This window comes from Equus quagga, chromosome 15 (assembly GCF_021613505.1).
Source record: "Equus quagga isolate Etosha38 chromosome 15, UCLA_HA_Equagga_1.0, whole genome shotgun sequence".
Taxonomy (NCBI): domain Eukaryota; kingdom Metazoa; phylum Chordata; class Mammalia; order Perissodactyla; family Equidae; genus Equus; species Equus quagga.
The window spans coordinates 26,267,903-26,288,129 of record NC_060281.1 but is presented as its reverse complement, the minus strand read 5'-3'; the positions used below and the strand labels follow the sequence as shown (position 1 = coordinate 26,288,129).

At 47.6% G+C, this 20,227-nt stretch overlaps 1 protein-coding gene across 1 annotated transcript in view; it reads left to right on the top strand.

Annotated features, from left to right (window-relative positions):
- ZFAND3 (zinc finger AN1-type containing 3) overlaps positions 1-19,271 on the top strand; it is a 309,393-nt gene extending 290,122 nt beyond the window's left edge. Inside the window, exon 6 of the mRNA XM_046640155.1 lies at positions 16,904-19,271. Within this exon, the coding sequence (XP_046496111.1) occupies positions 16,904-17,058 (155 nt within the window). The 3' untranslated portion in view covers positions 17,059-19,271. The remainder of the gene's footprint in view (positions 1-16,903) is intronic.
- The last annotated feature ends 956 nt before the right edge of the window (positions 19,272-20,227 follow it).

Genomic DNA, 20,227 nt, shown 5'->3' with positions numbered 1-20,227 from the left:
TGTCTTGTTGTCATGCAGCTTAGACTGACTAGGCACTTCCTTCATTGAACTAAAACTAGCCTCCTTCTGTAACATGTCCTTGTTCCTCCTCACTCTGCCCTCCAGAGCAACTTATCACAAACTGTCTTTCTCTCCTGCAAGCCTCCTCCTTAGATATTTGGATGCAGTGGCTTTGACTTTCCAACACTCTAGTTCTTCTGGTAGCAGGTCCATTCACAGGGATTGAAGAACTGTATGGGGACATCAAGGACAGGGTGAGGTACAGGAATGCCAGGCTGGGCTCAGTGTTTGTTTCCACGGTTTTCCTCATCAGAGGCCTTCACAAAATCCGGGTGTCTTTTTTTAAAAAAAACCTGTAGCCTGCTAATCTCCTTCTGAGATTGCTCAAAAGTCTTCTCTTCTGTGGAGTCCATGGTTGGCCGCTGTTGCTATACTTCTCAGAACATATTGAAATTGTCTGTCTACATGTTTGTCCATCCTCCCAGACCGTAAGCACTGGAGGGCAGGGACCATATCATGTTCTTTGGCGCCTCTCAGCCCCTCCTGCAGGACCTGGTGTGCAGTGATGCCTAGTAAACATTTGAATGAATGAGTGAACCCCATACCATCAAGTTGTGATCCTCTGGGTAAAGGGATAAGAACAGCTTTATTGAGCATCTGTTGTATACTGGATGTCAACACCAGTGTTATATCATTTGACCATTATAAAAGCATCGTTGGACTAACAGTACTCCATTTTTACCGAAGTGAAAAACTCAAGCTTTAAAGTTAAGTAACTCAGAAGTACTCAGGGAGCACCTGGCCTTTGAGCCCAGGTCTGTTGAGGTTCCAGAATCCCACCACTTTTTCATGTCCCCAGACTGGCTCATGGGGTGCCCTTAACAGTGAGGAGATGACTATAGCATGAGTTGTCTGTGTTTTTAGCCCAGTCCTTAAGCCCTTCCTCATTTCAGAGATGCTTTTCATTGAACATTGAGTGGTAAAAATTTATGCAGCCTACCCTGGGAGAACCACTTGAGATAGTGTTAATTATTCATCCCACTGCACTGTTTTCACTTGTGTTCCCCGTGCCACTTGTCCCTCCATCTACACAAGATGCTTCTGGAGGACAGAGTCCACAGCATTGCTACTTTTTTGTTTCGCCCTGCCTGGGTAATATGAGACACAGTGGCACTTAATTCTTATTGACGTGGACATTCCATTTTCTCCTGAGTGCTAATTCATGTCCTCATTTTCCTTGAAAACTTACCTCCTCCAGGATACCTTATGCGGTTGACCTCTCCTCAGTGCCCCCGATTTATTACACATAGTGGGATTGTATTGATTTTATTTGCAGTTGATTTCTTGCTTTGCTACCTGTGTCCTTCAGCTGTTTTCCTCTCTCTGCACCTCTAGCTGTCTTTAAAGGCAGGAACTAGTGACTTCTTTTTTTTTCTTCTTCTCCACCTAACCCCTAGAATAGAGCTCTGTAAATAGTGCACAGATGACCAATAAATACTTTTGATTCCTTGAGCCTGATAGCTTCTTTCCCTTGCTGGACTGACAGCCTAACACTGGAGCCTGAATCCTTTATTTATTAGATGAGATTTCTATAGCACCTTTCCTCTGAAGAGATCAATATCAATGAAGTTTGTTTCTGCTTCTGGAAGTGCTTTTACCTAAGCAGAACAAGGTTCTGATAAGATCACATGATAGCCCTTACTCCTCACGTCTTGGGCCCTGGAGATGCAGACTCCAAGAAAAGCCTCGCCACTTGAAGTTTTGCTATCTTGTTGCCAGCAGTGAGCCTGAATAAGACTGTGACAAATAACAACACAAGCTCTACAGTGTTGGGTGACGTTGTCACCAGTGTTACAAAAACAGAACTTGCATTTGGGGTGGATCGCCATCTTTTGGAAGGCAGATAGGGAGAAGGCTGCCTTAGAGCTCAGTACATCTGCCCACTAACCAGAGCCCCATGCACAGTGTCCATGGGTGGTTGGCTCTCACACAGTGCATGATGTTAATAGAACTGGGATGCTAGAACTGTTCAGTCTCTGAGATTCAAAGTCATGCTGCTAGGGACCTGGGTCCCTGGGACAGGACCACGAAGGTCATGAGACCCAGAGACTCAAAAGAAACAAGTGCTAGATAGGCAGAGAATAAGTGTGGAGAGATGATGGCCTCCTAGCTAGTGGGAAGAGGAGCTCTCACACTGCAGATTTGGGTAGTCAAGACTGATCATGAAATATTGCAGTAAAGTTCAGAGGCCAAAAACTAAAATAGCTGGATGAGTCAGCCCTATAATTCATTGAAGAAGTGCCTAAAATAATTGGATCAGCTAGCTTCTCTAGGAAATTGCTCACCTTTCCACATCTCCTTGTTTGTACAGATGTTATTCTCATTCCTATTTAGGGTAAGGCATAACGCAGTAGGAAATGAAGGCATCTTCTGTGGACTTTGCAGACAGATGAGAGGTGCATGCGTACACACTGCTTGGTGTGGATATTCACCAGCGTCACCAAATTTGGCCTGCCTTTGAGCCTGCAGTCCAGAAAACACCCCCTACTGTCAGATCAGGAGTTAAGGCAACCATAGCTACTGAGGCATCTTGAGAAACAAAAAAGAAAAGGTCCGGGGGGGAGATGTTGGAGAGAAAGAGGAAGGAAACAAAGTAAGAAGGATTAGAAATGTAAGGAAGTGGGAGGAGAGCAGAAATGGAGATGTGGGGTGTGGAAAGTCCACCGACATTTACTCAAGGGGTGGTGTGAGCTCAGGAGGGTGCCACTCCTTATTTCCCTCCTGGGATTTGAAGGATGTTTGCTTTCTCTGTTGTCACCTGTGGAGTTGAGAGATAGAGCCACCCGGACTATCTAATTTATTCTCTACCCCAACACAATGCCTGGGATACCTCTCTGTATATGATCACAGGGCCTCCCCAACTGTTGTACTGTGCCTGGGTGGATTACTGGGAGACAGATGACACTAACCTGTGGGGAACTCCGCCCGATGGCTCTCTTCCACAGCAGCCAGCCAGGCCTGCCTCGTTTATTCCAGTGAGTCCTCCAGCAAAGTGCTCTGGGGCTGCAGGGGAGCTCGGGGAAAATGTACCATGCACGTGTTAGATGCTGTCCTCTGGCCAAAATTGTCTGTTAAGTATCTGTCAAGGTATTGCTTCTGATGTAGGAGATGAGTTGTTCTTGGGCTGCAGGGTGGGAGGTGGAAGGCAGTGGTTACTGCCGTTGAAGACATTTCCTGGTCAAGAAGGAGGCTTAGTCTAGCCGCAGCCGGTTTGTGCCTTGAGGAGCTGAGCAGGCCTCTTCCTCACTGGATTGTAAAGATACCTGTGCAGCAGCAGGCCACTGCTGTCCACACACTCACACATGCTTCTGCTTGAACCGTGTCAGCCCAGTAGCCCCCAGGAGATGGAAGCTGTGAGTCAGCACACAATGGAGTTTGTGTGTCCTTGTGATTAATACACAGGATGACATGTGCTCTCTAAGGCTGTGCACTGAGTGTTACAGATTCACCTGGGAAGGGGAACAGGTTCACATTTACAAATTAAAGGGCCAGGTTTGTGTTAATACTCCTGCATCAATTAAATTGCTCTTCCCTTGAACTGAACTGCTACCCTAGGATGAATTTTCCACAGAATCCAGAGTAATAGACTGAAATACCAGGGTAGAGTAGGGAATGAAGGTCAGTGGGAACCTGTGTGATTATGTTCACTTCTTCATTATCTGTACTCAGCTCATTTGTGATCACAAGTTACAGCAGTTTTAGTTCCAGAAGAGCATCTAATGCCATCTTGGACATTTCTGGGTTGCCTCTCAGAGTGAACTCAGCGAATACAGGCTCATATTAATAATGGCAATAGAAAGGCATAATTAGGAAAGTAAACCTGCTACTGCAAAAAAATGGAATATACTCAAAGTCAGACAGTAATGGTTTTTAGACTGTGCTTGCCGTACCCCTGTTCACCTGGATAATTGGAAGTAGACTGTGGTGGTGCTGGTCCTCTCCAGGAGTGGGGTGAGCAGCACAGTCACTAGCATTTTATATTCTTTTATTGCTAGAAGTAATTTTCTTCTGTTTTTAATGGAGTCATATGTTGGCTCAAATTATTTATTAGTTCAGTCTTCTTACTAATCTTTGTTGAGTTCCAGAGGAACAGCAGGGAATAAAACTGACAAAGTCCCTGACCACATGATACTTTTATTCTTTGGGAGAGAGATGTAGTAAACAAGGGACAGATAAACAAGATAGTTTCTGATAGGACTAAGTGCCATGATGTGATAGAATGGCAGAGAATGAGGAGAGCAAAGAGGGGGCTACAAACAGGGATGGGAGGCGTTGGTCTGGGAGGTGGTGAAAGCTGAGCTGAGACATGAAAGCTGGGAGAGCCAGCCCTTCAGAGAGCTAGGAGAAAAGTGTCCTAGACAGAACAAGGGCCCTGGAGGCGGGAACAAATTTGGCATGTCTGAGGACCAGAAAGGTGGCCAGTGTGGTTGGAGTACAGTGCTGAGGAGAGCGGAGAGGCAGGCGGGGGCTCGTAGGGCTTTGTGAGGGGTTAGAATTTTAGTCTACAAGTAGTGGGAAAGCATTGAAGGGTTTTAAGAAAAGGAATGACATGATCTGGTGTACATTTTTAAAATATCCCTCTGGGAGATACATGTACACATAAGTGCTGTGTATGCATAGCCTCTCAAGAATACGTAAGACTGGTAGTCATGGTTGCTTTGCCTCTAGGGAGGGTAACAGAGAATGGAATGGGGGACTGACTTTTTGCTGAATATTATTTTATACAAATTGGATTTTTATTATATTCATGTATTACCTGTTTAAAGAAGAGTTAATTACCAAATGTAAAACAAGTACATCTCTGGTCCCCCATCCCCCCCCAAAAAAAGGTATCCCTCTAACTGCTGTGAAGGAGAAGCCTTGGAGGGCAGCAAAGGCAGAAGCAGGGCAACTGTTTGTGGGCTGTAGCAAGCTATGGTGGAGGCTTGGCCTCATTGCATCCAGCTCTGCTGGCCTTCTTTCTGCTCCATCAGCATGCTGAGCTCATTCCTGCAACAGGCTCTTTGCTTGAGATGGAGAGAAGCAGGGTCGATCCAGGACATCATTTAGAGGTAAATCCAAGAAGACTGCTGATAAAGTTGATATGAGGAGTAGGGGAAAGAGAGGACTCAAGAATGAGGCCTGGGTTTGGCTTGAGCAACTAGGTGGATATGGTGCCATTGAGGAGGGAAGGTAAGGAGATGAGCTGATGCAGAAGTCAAGAGGATTAGAGTTCTGTTCTGAATATGTTACAGTTGAGATTCCTATTAGCCAATGTAGTTGGAAGTGTATGTCAAGTAGGCAGTTGAATATAGGAGTTTGGAGTTTAGGGGAAGAATTTGTGGATGGAAATATAAATTTAAGAAGTATCAATATTTAGATTATTCTTAAAGCCTTGGGTTTGGATGAGGCTACTTAAAGGAGAGGATGAAGAAGGAGAAAATGCAGGAGGACTGGGTTCTATGGGAGTTTTCAGAAGGGAAGTCAGTAACTGATTCCAAGGAACAGCAGCCAGTAAAGTGGGAAGAAAATTAGGAGTGTGGCGTCACAGAAGATGAGAGGAAAGTACTTCAAGAAAGGGAAAAGTAGACAAATGATGCCAGGAGGTTAGGTTGAGGATATTGAATTTGACCACTTGAGCTCTTGACCTTTGCTTGTCTCCTGAGGTTCAGAGAACACAGTCTGTTTGTAGCTAACCTCTCATTCATTCACTCATTCCAAATATTTTGCATGAACCAAGCACTCTTCTAGGCATAGGGGATATGTAACAAATTACAGAAGCATGGTCCTTGGTTTCATGATATCTAGTCAGGGAAACAAGTTAAATGAAAAATAACACAAATGACCCTGAAATTATAATCATGACTAGTGATTGAAGAAGTCCAAGACACCATGAAAACATATAATGGGTTCCTAGAGTAGTCTGAGGGTCTAGGAAGGTCTTCCTGAGGAAGAGCCATTGAAATTGAGGCCTGAAGGAGCAAGAATTTAGTTGGAGGTCAGTATGTCTAGAACATAGAGTACAAGGGGGTGCATGGCACAAGGGGAGCAAAAGAGGCAGCAGGGCCGAGAGCATGCTAAGACGGTGGAGCTTATTGTAATTCATGGGAAACCACTAAAGGGTTTCACTAAAATAGCGCAATTGTCCCAGATAGGAGTGGGATGTATGGAATCATTTTGGCTGCTGTGAGGAGGATGGATTTGATGTGGGCAGCCACCTAGAGGAGCCTTGGCAAGAGATACTGGTGGTTTTGACTAGGTGGTGGCAGTAGAGATGGAAAGAAGAGAATGGATTTGATTTTGGGAGATAGGACTTGGTAATTGAATGTGAAGAATGAAGAAGATGCCAGTGATGACTCCAGGTTTGTGTCATGAGCCACTGGCTGCATGGTGGTCCCATTCTCTTAGAATGGGACACACTGAAGGAGGAGCAGGTTTGTGGGGAAGTAGAAAATGTTCCATTTTGGACATCTTAAATTTGAGATCTCCAAGATGCCAAGTAGATGATTGGATACAAAGACCTGGAGCTCCAAAGAGAGGTCTGGGGCACAGAGAGAAATTTCAGAGGTGTTAGCATATAGTTAGAATTTTAAGCCTTGAGAGAGAGAGTGTAGGGTGAGACAAAAAGAGGGTCCAGCTGTAAATAATTCTGATATTTAAAGGACAGTAGATTATGAGCTACCAGAGAAGGAAAACAAGGAGTATGTCACAGAGGCCTGGGGGAGTGTGGGCTGTTCCAGAGGTGTCAGTGACAACTGAAAAGGGCCCTTGGATTTAACAAGGTTCAGGGTCCATTCATGGTGTGTTTTTATACCAGACTGTAACCATTGGTGAAATCCTCGTATCTGAGCCCCCTCTCCATCCACTCCCCAAGTGACTGGAGCTGGACTATGAGGTCAGCACATCCTGCCCATGCAGGCAGGAAGTCTCGAGAATCTTGGAGAGGGCTGTCCATTTGGTGGGGGTTTAAACTATATATAGTCCATACTCTGACTTCAGATTTGAATTCTTGTCTGTGGCTGAGACATTCTACCACTGAATAAGCCTCTTTCTCTCCAGGGGAGATAGGTTTGAAAAAACTAACTTTAAACATGCAGAATCAAGAAGCCAGCTTCTCTGGCCCTGCAGGCATCCTCCCCCCCCACCACCCCGAACGTAACAGTGAACAGCAGATGTTGTAGGACTTGTGACTTTAATGCTAAAATTTTGTGAATATAGAGAGAAGTATGCTTACACTCTTGAGCTCCTCAGAATGACCTTTTTGAGTTATCATGGTGAAAACAAGCATGCAGAGAGACTTTTCATTCTTAAAAGAAGCACATAAAACAAAAGTGCACGTGATGCTGGCAGAGTTTGGGCAAAAACAGATTGTTTGCAGAGTGTCTACAGCGCATTCCTTTCTCTCGTTCATCCTTTCACTGCAGCTCCCAGACAGTCTCAGGGAAGCAGACATGGCGCTCTTCCGACACACGGTCAGTACGTGACCAAACTTGGAAACGCGCAGGCTCTGCCTCTGCTTATGAGAAGCTTGCAGAATTCTCAACCATACCTGTGGAGGAGCCCCCACAGGAGCAGAGAAGCTGCTCTCTGCTGTCCTTGGAAAGTTTCCGTGTCCCTTTCATGGTGTCCCTAACCACTGAGTGCTTTCCAGGCTGCCTTGTGTAGTCTTCATATATTTAAATCAGGTTTCTCTGAAATTTGCATATCGTCAACAGAAATCTTTACTGAGCTTGTCACTTACCATGCATTTATAGTCTGTATAAAGAGGCTTCTGGAGAGGGACAGAGGAAACTTCTGCATCACATGTTTGGAAGAAGATTTCCACATTTATTTTCCTTTGTCAGTAGCACTTTCTCAAGGGAGAAGGGAGCCAGAGTCGAGACTGTGAGGCAAAAGAGGGAGGAGCAGAAAGAGAGCTGTGTTCCTAGGGGAGGAGGGAGCAGGGGAGGAGGGGCTCCCAGCCTTGAAGCCAAGTGTGTTAGTTGTACTGTGTAAGGTGCAAGAGATGACAAGAGCTGAAAGAGCCGTCCCAGTAACAGCCAACCTTCCTGGGGCCAGTGCTGGGGGCTTCACATGCACCAGCTGCTTTAGTGCCCATAACAACCCGATTTTGTAAGGTGACACAGTGAGGCTCTGAAAGGTTAAATGGCTTACCCACTGCCACACAACTGTCAAAGCAGTGCAGCTGCAACTCGAATCCAGTACTTGGGGTCCAAAACACAAGCTCCTCATTAGATTATCCAGAAAGAGCCCTTGAGATTCACCTGTTAAGGGACTTGCCATAGCAGCAGGGCTGGGACTAAGCCGTGGGTCTCTCCAAGCTCCAGTCTGTTGTCTTTGCACTCCCCTACAACCCCAGCATGTGGATGAAAGGCCAGCAGAGAAAGATAGGGAAAATGTCCCTTCCTTTTCCATGTGTTGTTTTGGAGAGAGACACATGGCATTTATAGTCTGATAGCCCATGAAGGCATTGCCACTTGGACATTCTGTGACTTGGATGAACTAGCTCTTGCCAGTGCAGCCTTTAGAGATGGATGAACAGGCCACAGTTCCCTGGCGAGCCATGAGCTAGGAGCCTGGTGACTGAGTTGCCCTCATGGGCCCAAGCGGGGCCCTTGCAGCTCTTGGGTGGGATGGGTGCAGCCCCATATCTTGCCCCCACTGCAGCTTTGGAGCTGTTTTTCTAGGAGACTTCTCTGTTTGAGAAGATAAAATTTTAAAGGACAAGGAAATGCTAAAAGAGGAGGCCAAACAGATCAGGAACCTGCTGAGAGGAAGATAAGGTCACCCAAAAAACAGAAGTTTTCCTGCTAGTACCTCACTATTCTTCAGAGGCTCCTAGAGAGGCTGGAGGGGGCATGGGGAACGGAGAGGAAGCCAGGAGTGCAGGCACCTTCTAGGGTTTTTCAGATCCTAAAAACTGTCCCAGGTACCAAGAGACTAATTCTGCTTGCTTTCAGCTACCGAAATGAAAGATTGTTTGAAAGAGCAAGTCATCATTCCTGTGGCAAAAACTGCATTGAGCCATTTTCTCTTGGTTTTTAAATATATGTCCATCTCTAGAGAAGGCAGCCTATCATAATGTGAGCTTGCAGCCAGCCCCCTTCTCGTGCGCTGGCAGGTTAAAGGGCTTGCTCGGAGGAGGCTTCTCACAAGTCAGTTGATGGCACAGGATCCTTCATGGTGTAGGCACTCCCCCCCCCCCCCCCACCAAGTCCCAGCCCACCCCCACCTCCTACCCATGGTAGCAAAAATAGGAATAGGTTTTTCCTAAGTGGAGACAAGAATGAAGGTGGGAAGACTGTTTCTGAATGTCAGGTGAAGTGAGGCTGCCGAGTCCGGTGATAGGAGGCGACATTACTGGAACAGGGCAAACATTCCCCACAGATGAGAGGAAAGAGGTCATTAGAGTTTTTTGCAAGAATGGGGCTGTCTGGAGAGACACCTATAAAGGAGACCAAGAGTGGTAAATTGTTTATACCTTTAAAATGACGTGTCTACAAACTCTCAGGAGCTTCATTAAGCTGGACTGTGACGCAGTTTCATTTCCCTTTGCTGCTGATGGCTCTCTTAGAGCTGTGTGCCGCGTGCACACGCCTACCTTAGAGTTCGTTGCACAGGACTCCTGTGTCTGTGCCTTCTATCACACTGCGTTTTGTTCTAACATTTAGCTTGTATCTAACTGATATTTTAATTGATTTAGGGAAAAACAGATGATTGCTTCTGTTTTAGAATTATCTCAGGATGTTTTAGTGGTTTTTATTAAATTGTTGAGTAGAGTGGCTCTTCTAAATTGCAAGTTCTCCTTCCCTTTGAAAAACAGACAGACTGATGCTCAGCCTCGTGATTGACTGTGGCTTTGGTTCCACTGCCCTGGGCTTCTGTCCATCTGCCTGTTCTCTCCCCGAGCCCAGCCCAGCCCAGCCGAGCACTGTGTCAGCCACCTCAGTGAGTGGAATCCAGTTCTGTTTCTTGGAGTCTGATGCTTTTCCCTCTGCCGTGCAAAGTCACAGATGGAGGAGAATGTAAAACAGACACATTCCATTCCTAAAACACCTGCAGCTGCTTTGCCTGTACCATGGCCTAATGAAATAAAATGCATTAAGATCCTTTGGTATGTTTCTGTGCTACAAATTCTGCCTTGGGCATTGGGTCAGTGGATGTGGTGTAATCCAGGGATTGCTGCTGGTGGGAGTATACATGGCTAATGCTTTCCAACAAGCTTTCCTGTAGCCACCTGCTGTTCCCAACATGTACTTACAAATGAACTATGAGGTCAGTTAGCTGTCCTGAGCTTTAAGAAACTTCTGCCTTGCTGGAAAAATCTGATTCTTTTTTCCAACGAGTTTGTCTGGTCCTTTCAAGACACACGGGTCGAGCATATTTATTGTTCTTTTTTAAAAATAGACACTTTGGATAGCAAGTGGTACTTACTGATGAGTTGAGATTTGGACGGTCCTTTACCTAAGTTTCTGAGGGAAGCTTTGGGAGGTTTTTTTTTTCTTTCCAAGTAATTTTATTGGGATTATAATGGTATATAACATTGTGTAATTTTGGGTGTACATTATTGTTTATCAATTCCTGAATACACTTCATCGTGCTCACCCTCAGTAGTCCAATTTTTATCCATCACCATACATGTGTACCCCTTTATCTCCCACCTCCCCAACCTGCTTCCCCTCTGGTAACCACTAATCTGTTCTTTTTAGCCATGTACTTGTTATCTCCCACATATGAGTGAAATCGTGCAGTATTTGTCTTTCTCTATCTGGCTTATTTCACTTAACATCATATCCTCAGCATCCATCCATGTTGGTGCAAATGGGACAATTTTGTCTTTTTTATGGCTGAGTAGTATTCCATCGTGTGTATATATATCCCACATCTTTTTTATCCTTTTAACTATAGATGGGCACTTGGATTGCTTCCACATCTTGGCTATTGTGAATAGTGCTGCAGTGAACATAGCGGTGCATGTGTCTCTTTGGATCATTGATTTCAAGTTCTTTGGATAGGGAGGTCTTGAATAGGTGGTTTGCTGGAGCCCATGTGCATTTGTAGGAACAGTCTCTGATTTTTCTGCTAACTAGACACACCTTCCTGGGTCTCATCGCCAGGCTGCAGCCAGCACAGGCTGGGAGGGCCGGTGGGCAGGCGCACCAGGTCAGATGTGTCTGTGCACAGGCAGCACGTACACACATGCTACTGCCTCGGGCTGCGTGCCAGCAGATCATTTTACAGTGCCTCGTTCCCTAAGGCTTGTCAGTATTTTTAGGTTCTGTTTGAACCTTTGACAATTTGAAATTCAAATGAGCAAGAAAATGTAAAACATTTCTTGAAAGTGAGGTATAAACACTTGAGCAGCTGGAGCTGAGGCCCTGGTCTGTGGCTTTACTAAAACGACCACTTTAGGGGAGCCTCCAAGTGGGAGAATCTGCAAGAAAACAAATGTTTAATTAAAGTCCAGAAGTATCTGGAGCTGCCCAGTTTTGCCAACTTTCAGTGGTGCCTTTTACTCCAAGATAAAGCCGAGAAGCAACATTTCTGTCTGGCAGGAATTGAGTAAAAATGTCATGGGCTCAGACTTTGAATGTGAATTTTGTCATTGCTTTCTTTGTCTCTCTTAGGAAATTCCATGGAAATAGACAGTTCCAACACCTGCTTTATTCTTACAGTTTGGAGGAAGTGCTGGGCTGGGGGGCCCGGAGCCTCAGCCCAGGGTAAAGGCTGCACTCCCTGCCATGTGTGAGGTGGGCTCCCGCCCTTGGCCGTCCAGCTCCTCCTCTGCCCATCTTCCCCAAACCCTAATACAGTAGCCATTCCCCGTGGCCTGTGGGTGCAGGGAGCAGTGTAGGGAAGGGAACTAGCAGATGAGGCCAGTTATCTGCTTCAGCTGCCCGCAGGGCCCTTCCCGCTAGCGCTACTGAGGTGGAGAACCCAAGCCCTGTCTCCTCAGGCCCTGGGTGAGGCCGCGGAGTGTTCCTCTTGGGTAGTGATATTCAGAGGTTTTTGTAAATGAGTGAGTGAAACAGGAAATATTGTTGCAACTTTCATAGCACATAGAACAAGGTGTTGGCTATGTCATCTTTGCCTAATGATGGCATTTGTGCATATTGTCCTTGATCATGTGTGTTTAGTCTCAAAATACCTGCCCTCCCTCCTTGTGTAAGCAGAGGTGAGGTTTAGCTGTGGGTGAGGGCATCTAAATGAGTTGTATGACTTTCAGATGTTAGCTTTAAAAGCTGAAGGGTCAGGGCAGAAGTATGGTTTCCACCAAATGAACATTTTTAGAAACCTGCATGTCAGACCTTTATGAGTTTGGAAGAATGAATCTCCTTTCGTTTTCTACTGGGAATGTGTTTTAGGACCGTTAGGTATTAAGGCATCTTCAGGTCTGTGTGGCATGTGGCTCATTCGGACCACAGGCCCCGGGTCTACCTCAAGAGGTCCTAGGCTAGATGTGCTCATTTATACCCATGAGTGGCATCCGTCGAAATGCCTGTCCTCCCAGAAGCATCCCCCCAGGCCTCTCTATTCCATGTGAGTGACCTGAATGCTGCCTTCTGCGTCTCCCATTCATGGGGGCTTCTTTCAGGACGGAGGGTTGGCTAGGTCTTGAGTTGTCTTTTTTTGCCTTATGCTATAGTAATCTTATGTCTCTGATAGTGACAGAGTCAGGGAAGCTCCTCCCATCTCTTGCTGTCCACAGCCACAGGCTTGGGCAGGGCCCTGGAGGAGTCCTGCGTGGTTCAGCCACTGTGGCTGTCTGGCCAGGCATCCTCTTCCTCCCCTCCTGATGCTGCCTACTTAGTTGAAGAAGAGTTTTTCGAACTCAGGTTGTAGCTGCTGGAGATCCACTGGAGACTTTCCAGCCCAGTGGGCAAGGGGCTGATTGGTATCACGTGTGGTGGTCAGGCCTCCTCACTAGTGCCTCCTCTCCTCTTCCCATGCCCGGGCTGGCATGTCAGAAGCCAGGTGGTGGCAGGCGGAGAGGGGCATGAAAGGGTGGGCCATGGAACAAAGCGCTTTGAGAGCTGCCTCTTCACCCTCCCTTTTTAATCAAGGGCTCATCCCAAATTGCTCTTCAATGCCAGCAAGCAAGGAAATGCCCACACAAGGTCTTGAGCATTTGTGTAGATTTACTGAAATCAACTCAGGAGCTCTGCGGCTTCCTCCTAGGCCAGTATTTCATGGAAAGCCAGTAATCCCGGGCTCCAAGGAGTAGGACAGCTAGTCATGTGACATAGCAGGGGAAGGGCTGAGGTTAAATCACATTTAGCAGACAGATCATACTTTCAAAAACTTTTGCTGTGGGTGTTTTCCTCTCTTTGGGGGGTCAACATCCTTTTAATCATACTCACCTACCCCTATCCCTACTTATTCCTCCAAAGCACTGGTATACAGCTTTTGTAAGCAAACGTATACTGAAATTGTTTTTAAAACTACAGGATGCTGAACTGTGGGGCCATAAGGAGAGTGTGTTTATGGATTGTATGTATGTGAATGAGAGAGTGAATTTGACTTTTATATATAACTTTTAAAATCAGGAAAAAAAGACTTGCATAATACCCAGGGTGATAACACGCAAGCCCGTGTTGCGGCTCAGCTGATCAGTCCGTCTCCTTGGTGCTTTCCTTCCTTCCGGACACTGCCTTGTTTGACCTTCTCTGGAAAGGCCCTGACTGGTTTCTAATAAATGGCACGTGGAGGATGGCCTAGCCAAAATGGAGGCTGTAAGTTCCCTTGTGCTTTAAAACTGTTCATAACTGAAATTAAGAACAATCACCTTCCCCCAGCCTGAACTCCTCTCTCTCCATCCCCAGTTTGGTCTCCAGAATTCAGTAAGAGAGTAATTGAAAGCTCATGACACTGGCGATGGTTTCTGGAAACATATCTGCAGGTACCAAGAGAAGAGGATAAAGATTTGTCCCACCTATCAGTCATTCCTACCCTCCCCCACCCCCCATATCCAGAGCAGCCCACTACTGACTACTGACACTGAAATGCATTTAGCCAATTGGGACGGTTCCAGCATGTAACTTCCTCTTGATGCGTGATCCTGACAGGAGAAGGATTGAGCTTAATTTATGCTATCTAATAACCTCAGTGCAGCAATTTGGGAAGTTAGCCTTCCAAAATTTCCCCCAGACTTTCCCCCAGTGAATTACAATGCCATATATACTAATTGATATCAGCACCACTCCCAAAATTTAGCTGCTGTTCAGCGGCTCTCACCTTTCAAAAATGAAAGCCAAGTGTCAAGGTGTGTCTAACAGAGGTACACAGAACTTGGGTGGAGAAGGCATGTGTTTTTGGCTGGGTGGAGAATCCTTGGGTGGGTAGAGAGGATATTGGGGAGTGTCTGTGGTTGTCACGCTCTGTGTCCTTTTCCAGAGAGAGCCTAGGGCTCTCAATCCACTGGATTGGCTGTCCACCAGCTGGCAGAAGGCAAGCTGAGCAAAATTGTGGGGGGCGTAATGAGGATAAGGCTGGGACCGCTCTCCTCCATCCCAGTCTGCCTTTGACTAATGAGGTATTAGGTTGAGCCAAGGCTGAGTTAATTTCAGGGGTAATCCATTTCCTGCTACTTTTATTCAGCCAGTTCCATTCATCAGAAGGAGAGAAGAACCCCTGGGACCTTATCTTGCATCATCCCAATATCCTGGAGGAAGGGAAGGGAAGGGGCAGCAGGGGTCTTCCTGCCCTTATTATGGATGCTGAGGGTATGGAAATATGTCAGGACTTGGTGACAAAAATGTCTATGGACACTTCCTGCCACCATACTTCAGGTGCCCCACCCCAGGCCCCCATTTGGCAGCAGGTTCTCCCACACCAGGTGGACTTGGCTCCAAAAAGATGATTGTGTTTGTTAGATGGAGGATGCATACTGAGGCCATCCACGCTTCTGCTGTGAAATCCTTTAGGAGAAAGACAACTGGTATCCAATATCTTCGAGTAATGAATTTATCAGTAAATATAACACATGAGCTCATTAATCTTAACTTTGCTTTTTGACCAAGTGGGAGCTCGGCTTCTCAGGAGACAAAAATTTCATCTCTGTTCTTTTCCTTAAACCCAATCCCAATTTAGAGTCAAGCATATTGCCCTGCTCTCTCTGGGAAGCAGTTAATAATGTGTTTTCTCACACAATGGATGGTCCAGGCTCAGCCTGGTCACTGAGGTCCCTGAGCCATGTGCACGTGCCCATACACAGCATGAGCGCAAGGCATCACAGCAGGGCTGTGCGTGTCAGCTGAGGAGTATTCTCTGGGTGAACTTAATCTTAAAAGTTAAGTCTGTTGAAACTGCTGTCTATCCTGGCTACTTAGACCTTCCTTCAACTTCTGCTAGTCTAAAATGACTGCCTCCACACCTCATCTCTGAAATGAAAAGAGATTGAGGATGTGGGAGATGGATGAATGACAGTTTGCAAGGAGTGGCTGTCCATTCACCTTGGCCGCTGCGATCTAGGCTAAAAAGAAAGAAATCTCTGAGAAGAGAGGCCATTTGCTTGGAGAATGAGTAAAGAGAGCATTGCCCTGGCAGGGCTACTGTGAGACGCCTGTGCCAGGTGCACAAGGAAAGGAGGTTTAAGAAAGGATTCAGATTCACTTACAGGTTGGTCCTGTGGACCTGGTCTAGGTCCGTGGGGCCTGGAGGTGTGGCCAGATACAACTGATGTGATGAGTTGGTGGCAGGGAGCCAGCTAGCACTGGTAGGTTTCTCCCAGTCCAGATCTTCTTCCCCCTCTCCCTGAAAGAGGGGGCCAGATAGACCCAGAGGACTTCAGTGTCTGCCCCCCAGACACACATCCACACACCCATTAGCATTCCTAGAAATTGACCAGAAAGGGAGAGGGAATGGGCCACATCCTGATGCAGCTCTGTGTTCCCTTTGTCCTCTGAGCCTCTCTGCTGACTCCCCAAGGGCCTCCTCTCAGTGTTTCCTACCAGGGGGGCTTCATCTGTACCATCTGCCTGCTCTGTGGTCCTCTCCTCAGTCCTTTGTCCTACCAGCCTCACCAGTGTCTCCCTTGGACTTCTCTGCTCCAGAAAGAGAGGACCAGCTCTGCAGCCTCCTCCACTTCTGGGAGGGTAGAGCAAGTGGGAAGCCCTGAGTGTTGGGACCTCTGTGTCTTACCCACCAGGTGGAGTTAGAAGCATCAGGCTCCTTTGAGATGGTGACTAGAGCTCAACATTTCTGTTTTTCCTCTGTTTATATGTAATACCTTTTCCAGCACTTGAAATAATCCAGTGTCCCTTGAGATTCCCTGCTCACTTGTAGGTTGGGGTTTGATCACTTCCACCCCACCCCCACCCCCAAACCCTAGCCGTACTGGAGGTAGAATGTAATTTAAGCCATAATCACTTCTGTTCCCTCTCTGCCCCCTAGAAATGGTAGGTGTCCTGTGGTGGATATTACAGTTTGCCGAAGCCAGGGAAAGTGCTGAACTGGCAGCTCTGTGCTCTCCCACCTGCATGGTGGCTGAGAGGGAAGGGGCTCAGGGCCCACTCATTTCCTCGGGAAGGGGTGTGTCTCACTGCAGCAGTCGCCTTTGGGGTTTCACCTTCAGGGTCCAGGCAGGAGCAGCACTGAATGCAGACGCAGCTGCCCTTGGCAGTGGTCATGCCCCTTGGAGACTGATTTGAGGAGGCGCTCTGGAGTGTGAAGAGCTGGCTCTCTTGTTAAAGGGTGAGGAGACATCGTAATAAACTCTCTTCAGCAGCAGGAGCCCCTGCCGTGGCCATTGTTCACTCACTGAGATGCCTTTCCCGTCTTCTGGACCAGAGCGACAGCTGGGCTCTTTGGGCATTTGGAGGCCACCTTAACAGTCTGTTTTCTCTGCTTCTCCCCGCTACTGCAGGTTACGTGTTCTGTATGTTACATCGCCTCCCCGAGCAGCATGACTGTACATTTGACCACATGGGCCGCGGCCGAGAGGAAGCCATCATGAAAATGGTGAAACTGGACCGGAAAGTGGGGCGCTCCTGCCAGCGCATCGGGGAGGGGTGCTCCTGAAGGCCAGGCACGGCCACCACATGACGCTGTTCTTAGTTCACTAATGTTAGCCTTATTTAGGACAAAGTCAGCCAGACACCTTGTACTGGGCACGCGTCAGACTACAGCCAGTCCGTTTCCTTTCTTTAGCCAGCCATCCTGGTACTGTAGTTTAGGGATTGATGGTGGTTGAAATTGATTTCTGGCTGGTTACTAAGGTGCCTGCTAGCCATTGTATAAAATTAAAACATGAAGAATATTTTTTTTGAGCATGGCTAGTGGATTTAAAACAACACATACCTGTCACTGCTGGAGTCAAACTTATAAAAGCCTTAAGTGGAAAGTGTTCCAGACGGAGACTCTGAGTTAATAGAGGAGTAGAAGCTGGTGTTAAAGTTCCCACGACGCACATGGCTTTGCCAGAAACTCTGGTTAATGTTCGGCCTTTCACCTCTTCACTTATCCTTAGTCCCAGTAGCCAGGATCCCTGATGGCCACGCGTGCCTGGGCCACAGGAGGCTGCTGAGATTGGCCACATGGCTGGGCTGGGTGGTGGCCTTGCTCTCCCACAGAGCTGGAAATGGGGGTGGGGGGCAGGTTCTCATGAAAATTTTTTATCTGACTTGCTATGAAAAAACTCTCTCATCACGCGAGAAGAGAAACGGTAACCTCACTTTGAAAATTAGCTCCACTCAAGACTAGTCCACGAAGGAGACCCACCTTTTCTACACAGGACCCATGGTTGTGAGAAGTCACCGGGGCACACCCCGACTCCACTGGCTCTGGTTTGCCATTTGCCAAGTGCAGGGATCTGGCAGTTGATCAAATAAGGCTAATTGCAGCACAGCAGCTGCGGTGGGGTCTACAAACTGGCCTCTGCAGCTAGATTTCTATATTGGGAGTTTTTTAAAAGACGTTTCATAGCTGACAGGAATCAGTAGAAGTGCTGGGGAGCACCTGGGGAAGCTGCTGCCTTTCCAGCAGGAGCCTGCTCAGCCCCTCTCCCTCTAGGGGCCAAAAGGATGGTGCCGTGGTCTCGCCTCCCGTGTCTGTGCGCCTCCTAGTCCAAGGATAACCAGTCCACATCTACCACACAGCCAGTTTAGTAAGGGCAGGCAGCGTATGCCACAGGGACTGCGGGTTTGAGCTGTCTAGAACAGTGGTTCGTGGCCGTGGCCCAGCTCTGAGAGAAGCGTTTTCTCTGGCGGGTGGGGGTGGGAGGGCATATTTCTCAGCCTGTGCCTCTTCTCTTGGGCAGAGGGGAGTTCAGTGGCTGCAGTAGCTCAGGCCAGGTGGGGAGGGGTGAGGATGGGCCTACTTGCCTGTGTTAGGAAGTAAATCATCACCAGTCGGGGAGGTGGAGTCAGTAAACAGGACTAAGATTCCCTTGAAAGCCTGAGCAGGGGTGAGAGGCCCAGAGCTCCTGTCTCATCCAGGTCAGTGAGAGTCGGAGGCTCCTGCAGGGGCAGTTTGAGTCTGCCCACACATGGGGTACTGGAATAGTTTAACCCAGCAACTTTCCCTTTCATACCACAGCAAACGTTCAGCTCTGTCTGCAAATTAACAGCTAAACACCTGCAACTACAAATATTTTTTGATCTGAAGTACTGAAATAGGAAATCATGCTCTTCCCAACCTCTTCCTCCCACCCCACCCAAACCAGAGTGGAATCCACTGCAAAATCTCCAGCCTTAATTCTTGCTTCAGGACCCAGACCGGTGTCTTGCTCTAGGGCAGCCCAGGGCAGAGGGGTCAGGTCTGCCCGCGTTTACCACTGTTGTCAAGCCACGACCCTCTGGCCAGTGCATGGCCATCCTCAGTGAGGCAGCCCCACCTAGGCCCCCTGCCAAGCTCTGATCTCGAAGAGGCCATCCACACGCCCTTCAGGCCCTCCTCAGGTCCCATCGGCTGCTGCCGTGGCAGCGATGGGGAGCCCGGCGGCACACAGGGCTCGCAGCCCATGTTCACTTCCTGATGGTAGAGCTGGGGTGGGGGGAAAGGGCTTGTTCCCCTGCAGTATCTGTTCTGTGAAGTTTGTTAAATGTAAGGAAAGCTTAAATTCTTGTATCTTTAAAAGAGAAAATCTTATTTAACCCTTTTGTGTTCTAGATTTACTTACACACATAGCCTAGAGCTCAGTTTTAGTTTTAACATTGTGAAAATATTAAAAGAATCTTGTAACTTTATTCTTTTTTCTCCTGCTGAAAAAAAATTAAACCAATCGTATGAAAGTTTGAATTTCTCTGTTTCGCCGGTTCTCCTGAGTGCCACCTGGATAACCGGAAAAATAGTAAAAAGTCTCCCTGGCCACAAGAGATGGGGGGATCTTGTGTGCGGAGAGTCTGCATTGTCTGGGGGTCATGTGTCCAGTAAGTGTCCAGCCAAAACAGCTGTTCCCCTGGTTCCTATTGGGTGGTTCTGCTTTGGGAGGCCACGGGGCCTGGCACTGGGGTGAAGGTGTCTACTGAGTCAAGCCTCTGCTGGCACAAGGAGGTTGCAGATCTAGGGAGATGGGAAGAAATGAGTACCTGCCCTGAGGACCTCACAGGTGTGCCTGGGTTCTAGGTGGGAGGGGGGCAGCGTCTCCAAGACCCAAACCCCACCCAAAGAAGGGCCTGGAGGATGAAGGATGAATGTTCCCTGAAGGGAGAATCAGAGTGACATATATGCTGTGTGAACTCTTTGGTGTAGAGAATACACTTAATACATCTTAAGATGTTTAAAAACATTTAGTGGGGGTGTGGCAGAGGAGTGGTACCCTTCCTACCACCTTTAAGGCAGAAATATTGACCACACAGTTCTCATGAAGATGATGAAAAATCCTCAGGAAATCAGAAGCGCGTGATGGAGGCTAACAAGCAGATGGGCAAAGAGCACGGGCCTGATGGCCTTGGAACATGCCGCGCCTGGTGAGGTGTGGTGAGACTGTCCGTGCCTTGTGCCTCCCTGTCAGCACCTGCCGATTGATCAGGGAGGCCTTGTTTATGCCTGCAAGAGCCCACAGCAAGAAGAGGATGCAGTGAAAAGAGGAGGAGAGAGCTTCACAGTAGGCAGCAGTGAGGAACAGGAAGCCTCGGGTGGGAGTGGGGCCTGGTCATCAAGGCAGCGGTCAGCCACACACTTAGGGAACTGAGAGCTCTCGTGCTCCAGAGAAGGGACGACTCCGGACAGGCACCAGAGCAATAGAAAC